Source organism: Balaenoptera physalus (genome assembly GCF_965194825.1).
Source record: "Balaenoptera physalus genome assembly, chromosome: 3".
Taxonomy (NCBI): Eukaryota; Metazoa; Chordata; class Mammalia; order Artiodactyla; family Balaenopteridae; genus Balaenoptera; species Balaenoptera physalus.
The window spans coordinates 75813441-75831480 of NC_138890.1; the positions used below are offsets into that span (position 1 = coordinate 75813441).

The following is an 18040-nucleotide window of genomic DNA, read 5'->3' on the forward strand; positions in this document are numbered from 1 at the left end:
TCATTCTTCCTAATACCAGTCTGACTTGCCCAACAAACAAAAGTATTAACAAAACACAGGGAATTATAAGATGAAAAGAAATGAATCGGAAAACACTATGTTATCCCAAGCCATGACAGTCCAGACCACTGCAAAAGGCCCAGAAACGACTAAGGCAATTCCCCAAAAGGATGAAGGGGTTTCTACATGAAGACATAGTGAGCAAGTAAAATCTCTTCGGTCTATAAGACAAAGGTTAAGGGAAAGAGGGCAAACTTTCAAAGCCCTAAAGGATTTAGTCAGGAAAGAACATGAACGCATCAAATCCTGCAAAATTAAACCCCTGAGAGAATGCAATGCAGGATCTATACAACAAAGTCCTACTTTACACCCTCATCCATTCATTCAGTCCACAAGTGCTTACAGAGCATGAGTGACAAGCCTGACATGGCTGGCACTGAGAATACAGGGGAACAAGAGAGCCACAGCCCCGGCTCTCAGGCCACGTAAACTGTAGTGACAGAGACAGATATTATACAGATGTCCTTACAGGTGAATATTTACTCGGTTTCATCAAATCTAAAATTCCATTGATTGCAAGCCACACCGTTAATTGTAAGTCACTGATCATTATAACACACTTACCAGGTTCAGAAAGATTAAAATGTGAAAAATATATGAATTTTAGAATTGACGATATACAGTTGCTACAAGTGTAATAAGTGCTATGACAGAGAAGAAAGGAGGCCAAGAAAATGTCTAACAGGGATGGCTAAACTTAGGGTGGGAATGATGGCTTCCCTGAGGCAGTGACCTTGAATGTGAGTCCTGAAGGGTACACAGCATCAGACAGGTGCAAAGGGAGGAAAAAGGTGATGAGAGGAGATGACACGTTGGCAGCTGTGCCACTGAGTCTGCATGACATGCTGAGGTGAGGAGCTCAGGGCATGGAAGGAATGGAAAGCAGACTCATGTGGCCAGAGAATGAGGCAGAGATGGGCTGTAGCTGAGGCTGGAGAAGAAGGCAGCACAATTCCCAATGCCCATGGCGGCAGGGCACATAGCAGAAATAAGTGCTGGGAGGCAGGTTAACACAACAGAGGATGGTGGGGTCTTCAGCAAACTAAATAGGGCATGGCCAGCGTAAAGATGTTTGAATTCGAATTTTGCAAAACACTATGTGAGCCATACAAAACATTTCTGGAAACTATATGTAGCCCATGGGCTATCATATTAAAGAACCAGGGATTGATTATAAGAGTAATGGCTAGCCAAAAAAGGGTTTTAAGCTAGGGTATAAGGTTATTAGATTTATGCTTTAAATGCATCATCACTCTGTATCATTAAATGAAAAAGTGAGGTGCAGAACAAAGAATATGTAGTATGCTGCTATTTGCATACAAGGGGAGGGGTAGAGTGAGAGCCAGAGAAAGAGAGGGAGAATATGCCCAAATGAGAGAATGGGCAAGAAATACATCTGGAAGGACACCTAAGAATGTTTCAACTGATTGCCTTTTGGAAGAAGAATTATATGCCCATATTACTTTCTGGATTTTGATCTATGGAACCGAGCTACCTATTAACAAAACAAGTGAATAAGCTGAAACAATAAAATCAACAAATCAGTGAATTTTCACTTTGGCTGCTGTGATACTAAAAGGGAAAATGTGACATGCAGGTGGCTACCGCAGGGGTCCAGGCCAAAGCTGATGGTGAGGCTGATCGGGAGGTGGCAGCAGAAATGAAAAGAAACTCATTTAAGAATACACAATCAACAGGGATTTATGAATGACTGGATAGAAGGGGTAAGAAAGAACAAGGTGTCAAGGTTTCTAGAAAGAACAATTGGATGAATGGGAGTGAGAGGTACTGAACTGGGGGAGAAGCAGCTTGCAGGACAGAGTAGGATGGTTTCACTTTACCATGTTTAGTTTGAGACGCCTGTGAGACAGGCAAGTGCAGGTGGGAATTCGACAGGTGGACAAGAGCCTGGGCTCCGGTGAGAGGTCTGGGTTGGCAGTATAAATCCGGGAGCACCTTTCAGCCCTCTACATCCCCAGAAATGGGGGAATGAGGGCCTGAATCCTAAAGCAAGGCTGGGATCAAGGAGCCCAAGAGGTCAAATCTCTCATGACAACAGGTTTCCTTGTGTCTTTTGCCACTTCCTTCTGTGAAGGTGTTTTCAGTGGCTGTTGCTTTGACTCCTGTGCAGATACCAAGACATCCCTCTGGGGTGACTTCTCCTCTGTTTGTTCTAGGACCCTACAGGTTCCTCCAGTTCTGAGCCAAGTTTTATATTACTTCTTGGCCCAGGGTTTCCACAGCTGGCAGGTAATGCAAAATCCAACCCTGTACCCTCCCATAGCTGGGGCTGGTTTTTTGGAGCATGATATACAGTTTTTTTCACCATGGCCTATTGGCTTGAGGGTAGCACTTTTCTAGTCCCATTAAGGGACAAAACAGTGACTTCTGGTTCTTGGATTTATGTGAGGATCCAGTCCCAGCTGCTCACTGTGTACAAGGAGCCTAGAACCGGGCCCCTCCCAACTGCAGTAAGACTGGGCCTAACACCCACCTAGCCCAGGCTCGCTGCTACGGCCATCCCACATGGCACCTGCGTTAGGTTTGGTGTTGTAGTTTTTGCTTACGTGCCTTCTCCTACACGGAGTTCCTTGAGGACAGGGTCTGAGGTTTTGTACCCCATCACAATGCTTCCCACAGGGCCTTGCACACAGATGTTCTCATTGGACTGAACTATACTGTAATCGCCTCAATGTTCATAAGTAGAAGGCTTGAGCAGGGCCTTTCTATCCGGGGCCTAGTTCCTTATTGTTGGGGGGATGGTGGGGTCAGGGCGCCGTGCAGAGGTGCCCATTTTTATTTTCTGCTCATTAAAATCAAAGGAAAAAGGCAGGCCTCTTGCGGGCAGAGTTTACTCCAGTGCAGCGAACCTCTGCGCTGCCATCAAGTGTCACATTCTGCTACCTCAGCTTCACATGCCAAGACAGAAAAAGCAGCAGGAAGACGTGTTTAACATTTATTCCCAGGTTTCTTTTTTCAATTTCCTCTGAAATGAATATGAATACACTATGGTCTTTACACTCTGCAGGAGCTAATCCCCCACTGGAAGCTTTGGGGAACCTCATTCCTTCTTGCGGATACAATCTGTCGACACAGGCGTTCCTTCAGGCTCTTCTGAAAGGCCCATAGTGGACAGAGCTGTGCTCTCTTTGGAGCTCTATTACACTTATAACTATGGGGTTTTTTTGTTTTTTTTTTTAAGAAAATAACATAGGAATTGCTTCCAGAACCCAAATGCCTGTGTGAAATGCTGCCTTCTCTTTGAGGCAAGGCTGCTTTCAATGGCTCCTCCAGGCAGTGAGTGTGTCCCACTGCTTCGTGGCCGCTGCCAGAGGGCCCAGTGACTGAAGCCTGAACCCTCCCACATGCTCAATAGGAAATGTGTACTTTCGACGTTGAAAGAACCATGAGAAGAAAATGATATTTTTATAAATGAAAGTGCTTAATAAGTATTATTCACTAAGTAAAATCATATTTTCCTTGAATGTCTTGGACCATGTATCAATTTCATTAACCAAGAAACAAATCTAGCTGAACTATGTACCCCTTCTAGTAATGGCAACAAAATTCTCAATATGTATCCAGTGAGCACGTATTAATTGTTTACTGTGTGCATAGCACTATAAGGAGGCTCTGTGGAAGCATTCTGTCAAATAAGTCTTTGATCTCAAGAAGCTTCTTTTTAGGGTACCTAATTTATTTTGTGGCTAACTCGGTAGGATAAAAATTGCCTTCAAACTGCTAATCCCATTGAGATGATTTCAATTACTCAGGGTTGCAGAAGGCTATCTGTTAAATTATCTGTCCATGCCCTTTCACACATTTGTGCTTTTAAATCACACAGAGTATTTTCTCAGTACAGAATAAGGATCCCTCATTATAAAGCAGCCCTAGGTCTCTCCGTGAATCATATGGAATGACAATCCATCTTCGAGTTAGAGTCAAAGTCATATATCTCCCCCCACGCCATCTGATGAAGCTTTCCGCTGGTTTCCTGGGTGGCCAATCACATGACAGATATATGACTTTGAGACAAGAACTGAAATAAAATTCCTGTAATACCCTTAGGGGGGAGGGGGATGGTCACTGCTGAGCACTTTAGTCAATGACTTAATTCCCTTTAAACTTCCCTCCACCCTTACTTAGAGTTCTGAACTCAACCCAAAAGAGCTGCATAGTTTACCTACTGAATCCATAATACTTCGAGGTGCGTTAGCTTTGTGAATTTTCTTCCAAGGATTTCAGGTGCTAAATGATACATAACATGTGCCCCGGGAGAGTTTATTCAATACTCTAATCAGCAACCTCAAGAATGCTTCACACAGGTTGGACAATGGGAGAAAGAAGGCCTCAGAAGCAAAGCACCTGGTGTTGCCAGAAAGTACATTTTTGATGGCACTATCACACTGAAACTGGAGACCAGCTGGTACACTCTAAGACACCATCGTCAGGTGGCTGTGAATGGCACATACAACCCCCAATCCTCCAGCCCAGCCCCTAAATCCCTCTCGTCCATGTAATAGCATCATGAGGTGGAAGCAATGTCATAGATGTGAGACTTCCACCCCAGAGATACACATTCCCTGAGCAGTCGTTCCACAGTTCCCATGTCTGACTCATAACTCAGTAAATGGCTATTCCATCCATCCAGCTCCTCAGACCAAAGCCCTGGAGTTATCTTTGACTCCTTTCTCTCACTCAGCATCCAATGTGTCAGCAAATGCTGTTGACTTTACTTTCAAAATATATCCAGAATCCAACCACTTCTCACCACCTCCACCACTTTTACACTGGTCCAAACCACGATTACCTCCCCCCACTGAATTCCAGCAAGAGCCTCTAACTGGATCCTGCTCCATCCCCACCCTCACTGTCAGGTCCCCACTCAGTAGCCAGAGTAATCCTGTTACAACTTCACTCAGATCATATCACTCTTCTGCTCAAAACTCTGCAATACCCCCTTTGTCCAATGCACACAGAGTAAAAGCCAGGGTCCTGACAGTGACCTCCTGGGCCCTACAAGATTCCTGCCCCCAAATCTAAGGTAACTCCTCCCCACTTCAACCAATACACTCCAACCAACACACCTATGTCAATCTTTGTGATGCTCTTCCGACAGTCCAGTAGCATTTCCATCTTGGGTCTTTACACTTGGAGTCCAGCTGCCTGCAACACTCTGTTCCCAAAGAACACATGGCCTGTTCCTTCATCTCCTTAAGTCTTTGCCCAAAGGCCACCTTCCTAGTAGGGCCCACCCCGATCATCTCTAAAATTGCAACTCCCAACTCCTGGCACTCCTCACCCCTTCTCTGCTTTGTTAACGCTATGACACTTATCATCACCTGACAAACTATTTATTTACTCATATACAGGTTGATAATCCATCTCCCTCTACTAGACTCTATGCTCTAGGAGGGCAGGAATTCTTGTCTGTTTTGTTCACTGCTGTATTGGTAGCACCCAGCAATGATGCTGGTCCTTAGTAAGTATTCAACAAATATCAATGAATGAATGAATGAATGAATTTATTTTTGGACTGTGTGCTATGTACTTTACAACTCTAGACTTTGATATGTTTACTCCCAGACATTCCTTGATACACATACCGCAATATTTTCAGAGCCTGGAGCAGGCTGTACTAAAGGAGGAAACAGAAGGCCTTATAAGATTTCTGGAATCTTTTTGGATCAGATTCCATCCTTTAGAAGGTGAAGTTACACCAAGGTTCTAATGTATAGACAGGCCCATGTCAGCAGATCAGGGGAGTTGATACTGGTGCTTTTCTGTGTGTGGATCTACATCTAGTTTTAGGGGAGCTGGGCATGGAGCCGTTGTGGGAAGACAAAGCACACTGGCCGCCATGGCCATTTCTGCCTGTAATACCAACCACACACTCATGTCCAACACTGAGATTTTCTCCTATGAAACAGACACTCCCTCAAACAGGAGTATGACTGCAGAAAAGAAACTTTCCAATGGAAACTTGGGAAGTAAGAAGAATGTACTTACATGTCCAAAGATTCATTTTTTGATTTGAGATTGGTTTGGGGTTAGGGTAAAGTAGAAAAGGAAAGTTGAGAGTAATATGCTTTTTGAGGATTCTATTTTTTACAAAGAAAATAAAGATAACATGGAAAAGAAATATCTGATGAGTATTTCGATCAGTAGTATTATAAACATTTTTTTGGAGTTTATATGTGTGTGAGAGAAAGTAAGTAGAGAAGGAAAAATTAAAATAACACATTTTTTTTCCAAAATGAAGTTTCTTAAATAGATCTGTTCTCTCTGCTTCTTTTTCTACTGTATAATCCCAAATTATCAGTTCACAGATTAGTCAATTTGATGACAAGAAAAAACAGTGTCATTAAAACCAGTGTTTCTCACTGAAGCACATCAGAATCACTTAATTCTGTTCCAAATACTGGAAGTCACTTTATAACATTTTCCCAAAGAACTGATAAAAACAAATGTATAAAGTTTAGGTGAAAATTGCTGCAAAAGTTTGCATCTGCCTAGACATTAGATTATTTTTTAAACATAATGATTGCCATGGTAAGAAAGAGAGAGAAAATTACATGGTTCACTTTTAGACTAAGTTGTTTAGAGAGAGACAAATTCCTCAATCATACATCTATGATTTTTCCTACCATTTCTCATTCCAATGACTACTTAAGAGGAAGCAAAGCCAATTGACTGGAGGGGTGTTACTCCTGATTAAACAGCAGTGTTTTCTCATTATTTCATTTTTGCAAATAATGCGACTCCAGCAAGACTGTGCATCCCTTCAGAAGAGAAGTTGTAACTTATGCTGCTCTTGTAAACAAGCACATAGTAGGTGCTCAGTAAATACCAACTGCCTTAACATTTCTGCTGGCAATGATTTAAAACCAGGACAAAGGTTTTAAAATCATAAGCAGGCGAAGAAAAATTGGCCTGTACAAGTCAAGACTCCCTTTGAAAAAGCAAAGGACATACAAGGAAAAGAAAATGATGGAACAGACTTGTGCACATTTGTGTTATACAGCAGAGTGAACCGCATTTCAGGAGTTTCAAACAACACTCTTAAAAAGTTAGCTTTGAAATAGGTATTTGGAAATGTGAATTCAGAGCTAAAATAAATTCTTACAGTTTTCATCCTGGGCAATGCATTGTAAAGGGATCCCAAAGAAAGACGTATAGCTGTCATTGTACCACACCAGAAGCTCGGTACCCCTGGGAATATCTATACAGGCTCGGTAGAATATATTCGACCTATTCAAAACAAAAGAAAACCCAGCTTAGTAATCGGTAGGACTCATGTGCCCCATCCACACTTTTATTGCCCCGAAAAAGTTCTGCCCGGCTTTCCACCTAAACAGTTTCTGTTTGTAATAAAATCTGCACCCACCTTATCGTTCCCAACAACCAATTAGAGCCTGTAACCTGGTATGATAAATAGCTCACAGTTTATTTCCACAGTGTCCCTCCACAGAACCTCTTGGCTGAAGAGACAGATATTTGGCCCGGGAGACAGCAGAAAGGAAGAGTTCATTAAAAAAAAAAAAAAAAAAAAAAATGCCATCTCATACTAATGAGAAAATTCTCTCTATTGGCAAATTGCAGACTCCGGTGCCTTAACCTCACATATAAATTAATACTATTGATTTCTTATTTGAAGGGAAAGCATTGCATATATTCTTACAACTTGGCATTGGGAGTTCTCAAATTTGTAATAAAATTAAGCAGCTTTGTGATATAAGGACTGAAAGAAATAAAAATCTTCCCCATTGCCTTTTTTCTAAAGTTTGATACAGGAGAAGAGAAAAACCCTCTTATGTGAAATGGATGGAAATTCAGTAAATACAAGAGGAGCACTTTACTCTGGCTGAAAGATTACACTCTGAAATGATGGAGTGAAGGTACCAAGAAATAACCATTTTTTTATAACAGCTGTGGCACTGTAAAGAAAAATCTACAGATTAAAAGAAAGAGGAGCCTGCCGCCGGTTTTCTCAATGAAGAATTGCTACAAATATTAGCCTCAAGTTCAAGATAAAAGTGTTTAGGGTTGGTGGACCTTAAATTTAGCCTTTCTGTAAGGAATTGGCCATAGCAGGGCAATTTGTTCCTTGTATAACACTGCAGACATAAGGCGAAGCCTTCACCACATTTTTCATGGCAGTGAGATATGCACTTGTCAACATATTTTGTCACCACAAAGTGGCTCTTGGCAATAGTATCATAAAGATCAATAAAAAAAGTGCAGATTCTCAATATTTTACTTGCAGCTGCAAAAATTTCATTTATCTTGTTATTTTCCTTACTTGCTGCCATTCTGTCTCACGAGGGCACTGCTAGCTAAGCAGAATGTTTTTTCCCAACATTCTATGAATATCTGACAAAAACTCCAGCCAGCTGTCCGGACCTCTCTCCCCTTCCTCCCTCCGCACCTCCAAGAGCTGTGCATTTTATTAATTCTTTCCACTGCTACATAAAAAAATCAAAATTGGAGCCGGGCTATAAATCACTGGCATCTCCTAACTTGAGAAAAATTGAGTCGACTTTGTACTTCACCCTTGTAACATTTCATCTCTCGGTTTGGCTTCCCTTAATATAAACACAGCGCCCGGCAAATGAATGTGCTAAAACCAAATGACACACTTTGCCGCTGAAAGAGCAGAACTGTTTTCGAGCAATGGGTGGTCTTTTGAGGCACAGAGTAGGCCGAAAGGGGGAAAAAAATGTGTAAGCATACACCGTTCCTTACAAGCGGGCAGAGCTTCCAAAACTCGCAGAAATCTCTGCATGTCGAAGCACATCAAAGGGATTTTTCCCTTTTCAGATAATATTTCCTTTGCTGACATGTATTTAGTATTGTGGTTGGATGACTCATAAAGATAGCTTCATGGCGTCCCAACGCAGCTGAAGCAGAACACACGCCAACAAACATTATTGTCAGCCTCAAAATAAAAACAAAACGTTCAGCTAAGGGTCAATCAATCAAGGGCGCTTTGAAGAAAATTCCATTTAGATATTACAAATCATAACAGAATGAATCTAAACCAGCTGACTTTTTGTGAAGAGGACATTCATGTACAATAAAAATTAGGCTGGCTCTTCGGGGTCCAACTTTTCTATTTTCTTACTCTTGGACGTGGTCACCGGTGATGGATGCCAGTTTTTAAATTGTGTTTTTGTAGTTCATTTTATAAAGATCTGAAGTAATCGAAAACAGATCGGCAGAGAGAACTTGATGTGTAAGTGCCATCAGGAAAGGGAGCAATAAAACCCACTTAATATTGACAGAAAGGTAACGACTTGCTCATACCCACCTTCCTCGTAGGGGTTTCTTATTTTCCCAAAGTCAGAATTTGCCTCAAGAGCTCCCTGGGTGCCCATGACAGAACCAGCCAATCTATCTCTTGCCAAATGGACAAGCAGAACCTTTACTAATTTTCTAGCTCCGAGGTTTATAAAAACTTCATGACAGAGATGCAGCTGCAGGGAAGGTGGGTGAAGCCCATATACAGACTGTAACCAGATCCTGTCGTGCACAAGTTCGTTTAAACCCTTATGTAATGAAAGATAACTGCCTAGGAAACCAAGGCAGTGAGTCACATGCTGCCCAAATATGTTCCTTTTGAATTTGGAGGCCTTTGGAGAGCAAGCCAGATTTGTGCAGCCTTTAACCTATAAGGGGAATGAAGCTTTTTTTTTTTTTTTTAAGTCTTCATTTAAAAAAAAAAAAAAATGAAAATGAAAATAAATCGTCATAGGCAGGACTCCAAGTTGCCGAGCAAGGGCCCTTCTGCTTTGATGTGTCTGTGGTGCCTGGTAAAGCTAAACAGTTGCTTCTGATTCGAAAGGGAACACGGCTGTTTATAACTGAGGTCATATATTTACATGGCACATGTTTTCGAGGGATTTTGAGAAAAGAAGGCTTAGTGGCAGGGCTTTTTTCCTATGGGATCTGTCTTTGCCTTTTTGTCTCCACTCCAGCTTTTAGCAGTAAATGGAAATGCCTGACCAACAGGCGCACTGGGCAGGTGTGGCTTAGGATCTGGGAATCCACCTTGCTTCTATGCCCCTACCCCACCCCAGGCCTCCCTATGAGACTCTGGGCAATGGGGGTGGCTCCACCTCATCTTTGTTACCCTTTGGGCTTTGCCCAAATATCTCAGGAGACCAGAGCCTTCTCTATGCTCTGGAACCACCTCATCCCCTGAAACGTACTCTGAATTGTCTCAGGACCAAAGCCAAACGCTTTGGCACCTTTCAAGGGATCAGAAGAGGTTGCTCTGACTCAGCCAAGGCTGCCGAGCATTAACAGTTTTAGAAAAGCAGCTTTGGGAGGGTTGAGAGTTCCTGATTTCCCATGCCTTTGTACAAATCAAACTGTTCTCTCTAGGAGACAGCCAGACTGAAGGGGACTGAAGGCAAGCGACCTGGGGCTGAATCTCTAAACTCCTGTTTACATGTGGACACGTCTGCTGGGGGGGAAATCCCTCCGAGTCAGTGAGTTCACTGGGCTCACTCAGGCCATTATGAAAGTTCAGGTGATGACGCGGAAGTAACTTTATCACATGCAGTGAGTGAAAAAGGCCTTCTCCTAGCATCTTTCTTCCTGAATTCTCAAGAAATTACTGTTACGAGAACTAAGGAGATATCACAAACCTAGCAAAAAAATTCCTGCCAGTCCTTGCAGAGTTCTTCAGGACTCTGCAGGATTTTTTCAAAACTAGCAGCAAGCCTGAATTTATATATGCAAGGCAAAGGGCTTCGGCTTTGTAAGCGGTAAATCAAGGTATACTTTACCTGTACTGAACTACTGTTAGATTCTGTTCTCCGCAGTGCCTTGCACATCGGATATACCTCATCCAGCTCGACTTACTAGGTTCCCCACCATCAATAAAGTGCTGTAGTGTCCCATCTTGGTCATATATCTAGAGAAGAGGTCAGAAGGTCAAGTAGTTAGAACGAATCATCAGCAATCATTTTCCCTGCTTCCCTTGGTGTCTTTACGTGTCGGCTGCAGCAATTTATTGCCCGTAGGTTTGCTAGTGCTTATGAATGCTTGTGGAAACTCAACTGGAATAACAGAAGAAAAACATTTTCTGGTGATGCAAGTTAATCACGTTTTTCTTATCAAGCCAATCTTCCCTTTATTAAATATATTTGTGGCATCTCAAGGATGTGAGTGACCATGTTTCCCAAAGAATATTTAACCTCTTTTGACAGGCTACTCTTAAGTAATGAGCTGCTGGGTAAACAAAGCAAGCTGAGAGGCGAGGCCACGCTGACATGGCTGGAACATCCACATGAGAGGCCCTGCTCTCAAACGCATAACTGTTCGAAGGCATTCGGGAGGCAGGGACCGTCTGCTTAACAAGCTGGGTGACACCTAGCAGAGGTTGGAGCGTTATGGAGCTGTATCACACTGATAAAACAGACTCTGATTCAGATGAAATAAACGGACTCTCACCTCGCAGAAGATGTAGGACTTCAGCTGTCAGGACCTGAAACTATTAGGAGAGGAGTCATGAAAAAAGAGAGACCCTCACAAAGGGAAAGAAAAAAATAATAATAACTGTTTCCTATGGATTTTTAATGTCTTAACTAAGGTTGGTCTAATAATTATTGCCTTAGGTCACCTCAAGCAGATTTTCTTTCAAGATCACATTCAAGGAAATGAAATCTGCTTCAAACCAGGCAATAAGTGTGGAACAAAAAGTCTTCTGCGAAATAACTAGCCAGCCTAGGACATGCGGAGTCAGTGCTGACAGCAGAGACAATCGGCTCTCACTTCCAGAAACCAGGTCAGCCCTGGGTACCTTGAAGGCTGTGGTATCTAGAGGAGTGGGAGATCCAGGGTTATATATGTACGGCAATTCTCAAAGGTCATCCTCAGCCCTAGAGGCAGCCAGGAAGCAAGGGGTACAGTTCTCAGAAGGACCATGGCAAAATTGGACCTTTTCAAATAAAATCAGCAGTAAGATTCTGTTCCCCAGAGCATCCTGAGAAAATATGTTTTACCTTTGCTAATCAGCCTTTCCACTTTTCCTTTCCAAGTAGACACAGAGATAAGTCTCACAGAGAGCCTCACTGGTTACATTTCGGCCCTAAAATTAGTAGGGTCATTCATATTAATTTAGCTCAGTATTTCTATTCTGGAGGCCAAAGGGCTTAGTGATGACAGTTCTTTTTATCATCACCAGTCATTTTAAAATAGCTGATTTTTTTCTTTTTTTTGGCTTTTCTTGAACTCATTTGTCTTCACCCCCAATCTTTCCAGTAACCCCCAGAAACAGAAGAGAGACACCAATCTAACCAATACAATTGTTGGAGAAGTTATAACTGGGTAGCAGGCCAGAGTGATCACAGCTGATAATCAATGTAGCCTGAGAAGAATGAAGAGATTCCTGGATTATATTGTATTTAAGATTAATGACTTTAAATTCCTAGTTCGGGGATGATGGCAGAGAATGGAAACATTTCATGCAGTGGATACATCTGCTCTGTGAGCAACCTAATGACAGATTTCATATTTAGGTTAGGTTATTACACTGTACTTATTTTGTTGTTGTTGCCTTTGTTTTCGTTTTAGGAAACTGGTTCAAAGGCTCAAAGTCTCAACCCTGAGTCTGCTGTTGACCACCCATGCGACACTGAACAAAGCCATCAGTTCTTTGAATGCCACTGTTTATCTATAATGGAGCTCAAAATGTTGATGATCCAGCCCCCTGCCCTGTCCTTCCCCATGAACAAACCACCCATGACAGCTGCTAGTGAAAATAATGACACATTTGGAGAAGCGCAGTTCTCCTTTGTGCTTGTAGCTAATGTCCTCAACAGCAAGTAAAACTCTCTAACGTCTGTATGTAGTCGTGGGTGCTGTCTTGAGCGTTAGCTCATTTGAACACCAGACACTAGCCAGTCAGTCTTGAAAATGAGTATAAAAAGTGTTTCCTTCTTTATCCATTCATGTATATGTAGAGCTGATTCACTTTGTTATAAAGCAGAAACTAACACACCATTGTAAACAATTATACTCCAATAAAGATGTTAAAAAAAAACAAGTGTTTCCTCCCACACTGTTTCAACAATAGTCTCCTTAAACTAAGTATATTGTGATTACAGGAATCCTACAATTTTTGCCTAGCTGGAGAAACTCCTCTCGCCTTGAGGAAAGTAGATGGCTATTTGTCAGGCTTTCCCCAAATATCACACAATGAGCGCACAGCACGAGGTTGAGCCTCCCTGGCTTCAGCCTGATACCGATATCACACGATTTCACACGAAACTGATGAAAATCCCATGTACCTAGTTGGATCGCACAAGTGTGCATCCAGCCAGAGTTGAGGAAACTCATTCAACCTTGACACTGTTCTTTCCCTCAACCCCCCAGAGCCCAGCTATCACCAGATCCAGCTGAATCTGCCTCCTAAACATCTCTCCCTCTCCACTGTCACCATCCTGCCCAAACCAGTTTCCTCTCTTGCCTGAAGGACTACAAAGGTCCCTTAACTGATCTTCCGGCAGCTTCTTCAGGCCCTTCCAACCTAGTCTCTAAAGTATAGCCAGAGTGATCTTTCAAAACACGAATCTGATGATATGTTTTTCAACCCCCGCCCCAAAATAAAAGCTTCATAAATGTCATAAAATGTCAAGTCATAACAACATATATTCACAGCATGTGAAATTTCCTCAAGGGTGCCCATCACGCTAATACGGGCAGCACCTCCAACCTAAGTTATTTAGGGAGGTGGGTCGAAAACACGTGCCTTTGCAGTTGGCTCAAGACCATCCTGGAGCACTTTCTGGCTTCTGCTGTTAGGAGTTAACATTTAACCTGTGTTTCTTGAAAGAGAAACAATGGGCCAGAAGGCAGTGATGCCTATTTCTGTTCATTTTCCTAATAGAAGTAGAATAAAATTGGGAAAACCAAGATACCCACATGTGCACGCTAAAGAGGAACTAAAGACGACTTCTCAGAAAAGCTCTGGGTCCTAATTTGAGTCTTATTATTACTCTCCATCATTAGCTCAAGTTTGCTTCCATTTAAGAGCTTAGTTAAAAAAAATTTTTTTTAAAGATGGCGATAAAATTCTGCATGTATCCGAACTATACAAGAACACTGTCCCTGTATCCAGATGGGCTGACATTATTCCTTCTAGGAGAGGAGGAACCACGAGTGGGGAAATGTTTCAGCAGATTTCAGTCTAGAGCAGCTGCAACAATTTCAAGGTCGGGAAGTTGTTCTTGGAAGCCGCATTAACATCTACATTTGTGTGACGCTAAAATGTAATTTTAAGCTAGATACCTAATAGGTCTAAAAATTTTAAGGAATCTAAGGAGATGTATTAATGCCAAGACCAAGAGTTATTTTGTTTTCATTACCTTTCAAAAGATTTAAAATAAGCAGAAAAATATCAAAAATCATGCATAAAGTGTTTAGACAATCTCCTCAGGACTGATGAAAATGTCGAAAAGGTCAGAAATTGTATTCATTCAAATGGTGAGAATGAAGGTAAGAGTTAAATTTAGATTAGGAAAAAAATTCCTTGAAAGAACCCTTGAATCAAGCACAGTTTTGCTGGAAACTGTGCACTTTATTCTGAATGAATATGAACCACCAAAGTTTTAATACTTGCTCTGTTTTTTCTAAGGAAGCTGAACAAATGACCCTCTGGAGGTAGGGGAAACACATGTAAAGAAACACACAGGATACTTGGTAGGAAAAGGGTTAAATTTTGTAATGGTAACCCCTCAAAGCTGTAGAAAGTATATTCGTTTTACAAAGCTAATCCTAGCATTGCTGAAAAGGAATATAAAATGGCACAGTCACATTGGAGAACATTTTGGCAATATTGAAATAAAGTTGACAATGCATATTTCCTGTGACTCAGCAATTTCACTTCTAGGAAATTACTCCAGTGAAACTCTGATACATGTGCCTAAGGAGATGAGTTCAAGGGCATTCACTGTAGCACAGCTTGTAACAGTAAATAATTAGAAATAAGAGAAATATCCATCATCAGAAGAATAAATTCATTGTGGTTTATTTATTCAACAAAAAAGTACAAAACACTTAAAATGAATGAACTAGACCTGTTTGCATTAAGATCTAGTTGATATAAACATCAAAAACATAATGTTGATTGAGAAAATCAGGTTGCAGATTAAAGTATATGATATCATTTGTCAACATTTCAAAATATACAAAATAACACCCTAATAGTATCTTTTATAAGAGTGTATATTATAATATACATATAGCAATATGCCTATCTATATGTATCTATACATATAGTATAATTCTGAACAGACACATAGGAAGGATTCATGATAACTTCATCAGAGTCCTGGCTTTGGAAAGAAAGGGATGGAAGGAAAACAAAGGGAACTCACATGTATCTGAAATGCTTCATTTAAAAAAAAAAAAAAAAAAGATTCTGAAGCAAATATGGCAAAGTGTTAACACTCACTTTTTTGGTGGCTTGTATATGGCATTTATATATTATACTTTGGACTTTCCTGATTTTTTTTTTAAATCAAAGAGAGAAAAATAAATGAAAAGAAAGCCTAGCCATTTATTTCTCTGTACTTCAATTTTTGCATGTGTTGTTGAAATACAGAAGCCTACTATCTTACCCAAGGTTAAAAACTGTATCTGTGTTATCCTCCTGGGAAACTCTTGGTAATATGTATCACTACATTATCAGCCACTGATTTCCTTCCTGATTGTTTTGTTGCTATTTTAAAACCACTGGTTTCGGTCTGTACTTTTTCTTTTATCCTGTATCAGCGGGAGTAGAAAGATAAGTAAGGGGGAGAGCTCGTTCTTACCTTTTTAAGGAAATTTTTATAGTTTTCAACCCAATAATATTTACTGAAATGCCACACATGTGGTTGAGATAATGATCACACAAATTGTCGCTCATTATAAACCACGCATAGATTAACTGAAAACCACCATGTGAAAGGCATTTCATGCAATCCTGAAGATCAGGAAACTGCATTCTCTCCTATGATCTTATTTTCCTAGAACAAGAATCTATTTTAAATGAGAACAACATGAGTAAAAACTGCACCAGTGTTGTGTCCTAAAAACACTGGTCGTGAGTGGCTTGTCCACAGCTTTGTCATTTATGAATGCTGCCAACTAACATTAACAATAATAATAATCATAGAAACAATGTAAGCCAGTGACTGACTTGGGCCCATTTTAACATAATAGCAAGAAAACCATCTTCTGAATGATAAGAATTTGTGTATATTGGTGGCTCTGAGCAATCTGTTTCTCTAAAGCAAGATTTGCAAACTGGTGGCCCTCCGGCTGAATTCACGTAATTGACCAATTTTGTTTTCTCTCCGGTGTTTTAAAATTTTGGAAATTTTATCTAATTTCTAATTTTTCTTGAGAAAAAAAAATCAGAAGATGGGTCCCCAATCTCTGGCACTAATCCACAGAAACTGAGGCCCCTTCAAAGTGGCCCCTTTAGATTAGCCATGGGCTTTTCTCCTTCTCCATACTCCCTACTACTCCCTATCCTTAAGTGTTCCTTACTTCACTCATTTACTTAGCTGCTTGGCCTCATAAAGCATTTAAATTGGTAATTCCAGCTGTAAAGGAATTATTGCTACCCCGTGAAAATCAGTCTGCTACCACTGCGGGCCACTTTCAAGAAAACCTGTTTGAACTGATAGCCTGGAAACACTGCAAACATTGATCCCTTGGGTGCTGCCCAGAAGCCATCATCTGACCAAGATCCAAGCATCTGTGCTGTAGTTTTCCAGGGAGTGGGAGTGCAGAGAAGAGAGTTCATTTCTTTTATTTTTACCAGAAGAGGCTTTCAATAATCTTTTTAAGCAAGGGGTCCATTTTAAGTCAAAGAAGTCATAAATGTAATTACACTATAAAAACAGATAAAAGTTGCTGTGGTCTACTATAAGAACAGATAAAAGCAAGTCCACCAGGAAGCACCCCACCAGCTCAGCAAAGCTCACCTTTGCTGTCTGTCGCAGTCACTGGGACATCACCAAGGGCCCACAGTGAAGCGGGGACCCTGTTTGAAAAATCACAGGCAGAGCACTTCCTCCACTAGATAGGCTTCAGTCACCAACTCTGCTAGACAGCTGAGTACCTTGGCTAAGTTTAGAGGCCAGGGAAATGAGATTTGGAAGAAATCTCAGAGATGGCCTGTTCTAACCTGATCAGTTTGCAGTCAGCCCTTGGTTCTCGTGCAAGTTCCGCATCCGCGTATTCAGCCAATCGCGGAGGGCACACAGACACAAGGGCAGAGGGCCGAATGCACCATGCTGGCTTATACAGGGCAGCGGTCCCCAACCTTTTTGGCACCGGGACCAGTTTCATAGAAGACAATTTTTCCACAGACCGGGATAGGGGGTGGGAATGGTTTCGGGATGATTCAAGCACATTACATGAATTGTGCACTTTGTTTCTATTATTATTACACTGTAATATATAATGAAATAATTATACAACTCACCATAACTACTCACTCACATGCAGAATCAGTGGGAGCCCTGAGTTTGTTTTCACTTGCCACTCACTGATAGAGTTTTGATATGAGTCTGCAAGCAATTGATTTATTATGGTCTCTGTGCAGTCAAACCTCTCTGCTAATGATAATCTGTATTTGCAGCTGCTCCCCAGCGCCCAGCCTCAGCTCTACCTCAGATCATCAGGCATTAGATTCTCTTAAGGAGCGTGCAACCTAGATCCCTCGCATGCGCAGTTCACAGTAGGGTTCGTGCTCCTCTGAGAATCTAACGCCACCACTGATCTGACAGGAGGCGGAGCTCAGGCGGTAATGCGAGCGATGGGGTGCAGCTGTAAATACGGATGAAGCTCGCTCGCTCGCTCACCCACCACTCACTTCCTGCTGCGCGGCCCGGTTCCTAACAGGCCACAGACCAGTACCGGTCTGTGGCCCAGGGGTTGGGGACCCCCGATATAGGGGACTTGAGCATCCACAGAA

General features: G+C 41.6%; 1 protein-coding gene across 2 annotated transcripts in view; it reads right to left on the reverse strand.

Annotated features, from left to right (window-relative positions):
• Nucleotides 1-18040, reverse strand: part of PRDM6 (PR/SET domain 6) — a 100824-nt gene that overhangs the window by 22525 nt on the left and 60259 nt on the right. For both annotated transcript variants that reach the window (XM_082457869.1, XM_082457870.1), the window contains 2 exons: nucleotides 10854-10981; nucleotides 7187-7311 (listed from right to left, as the gene is read on the reverse strand). In XM_082457869.1, coding sequence (XP_082313995.1) covers nucleotides 7187-7311; nucleotides 10854-10981 — 253 coding nt within the window. The remainder of the gene's footprint in view (nucleotides 1-7186; nucleotides 7312-10853; nucleotides 10982-18040) is intronic.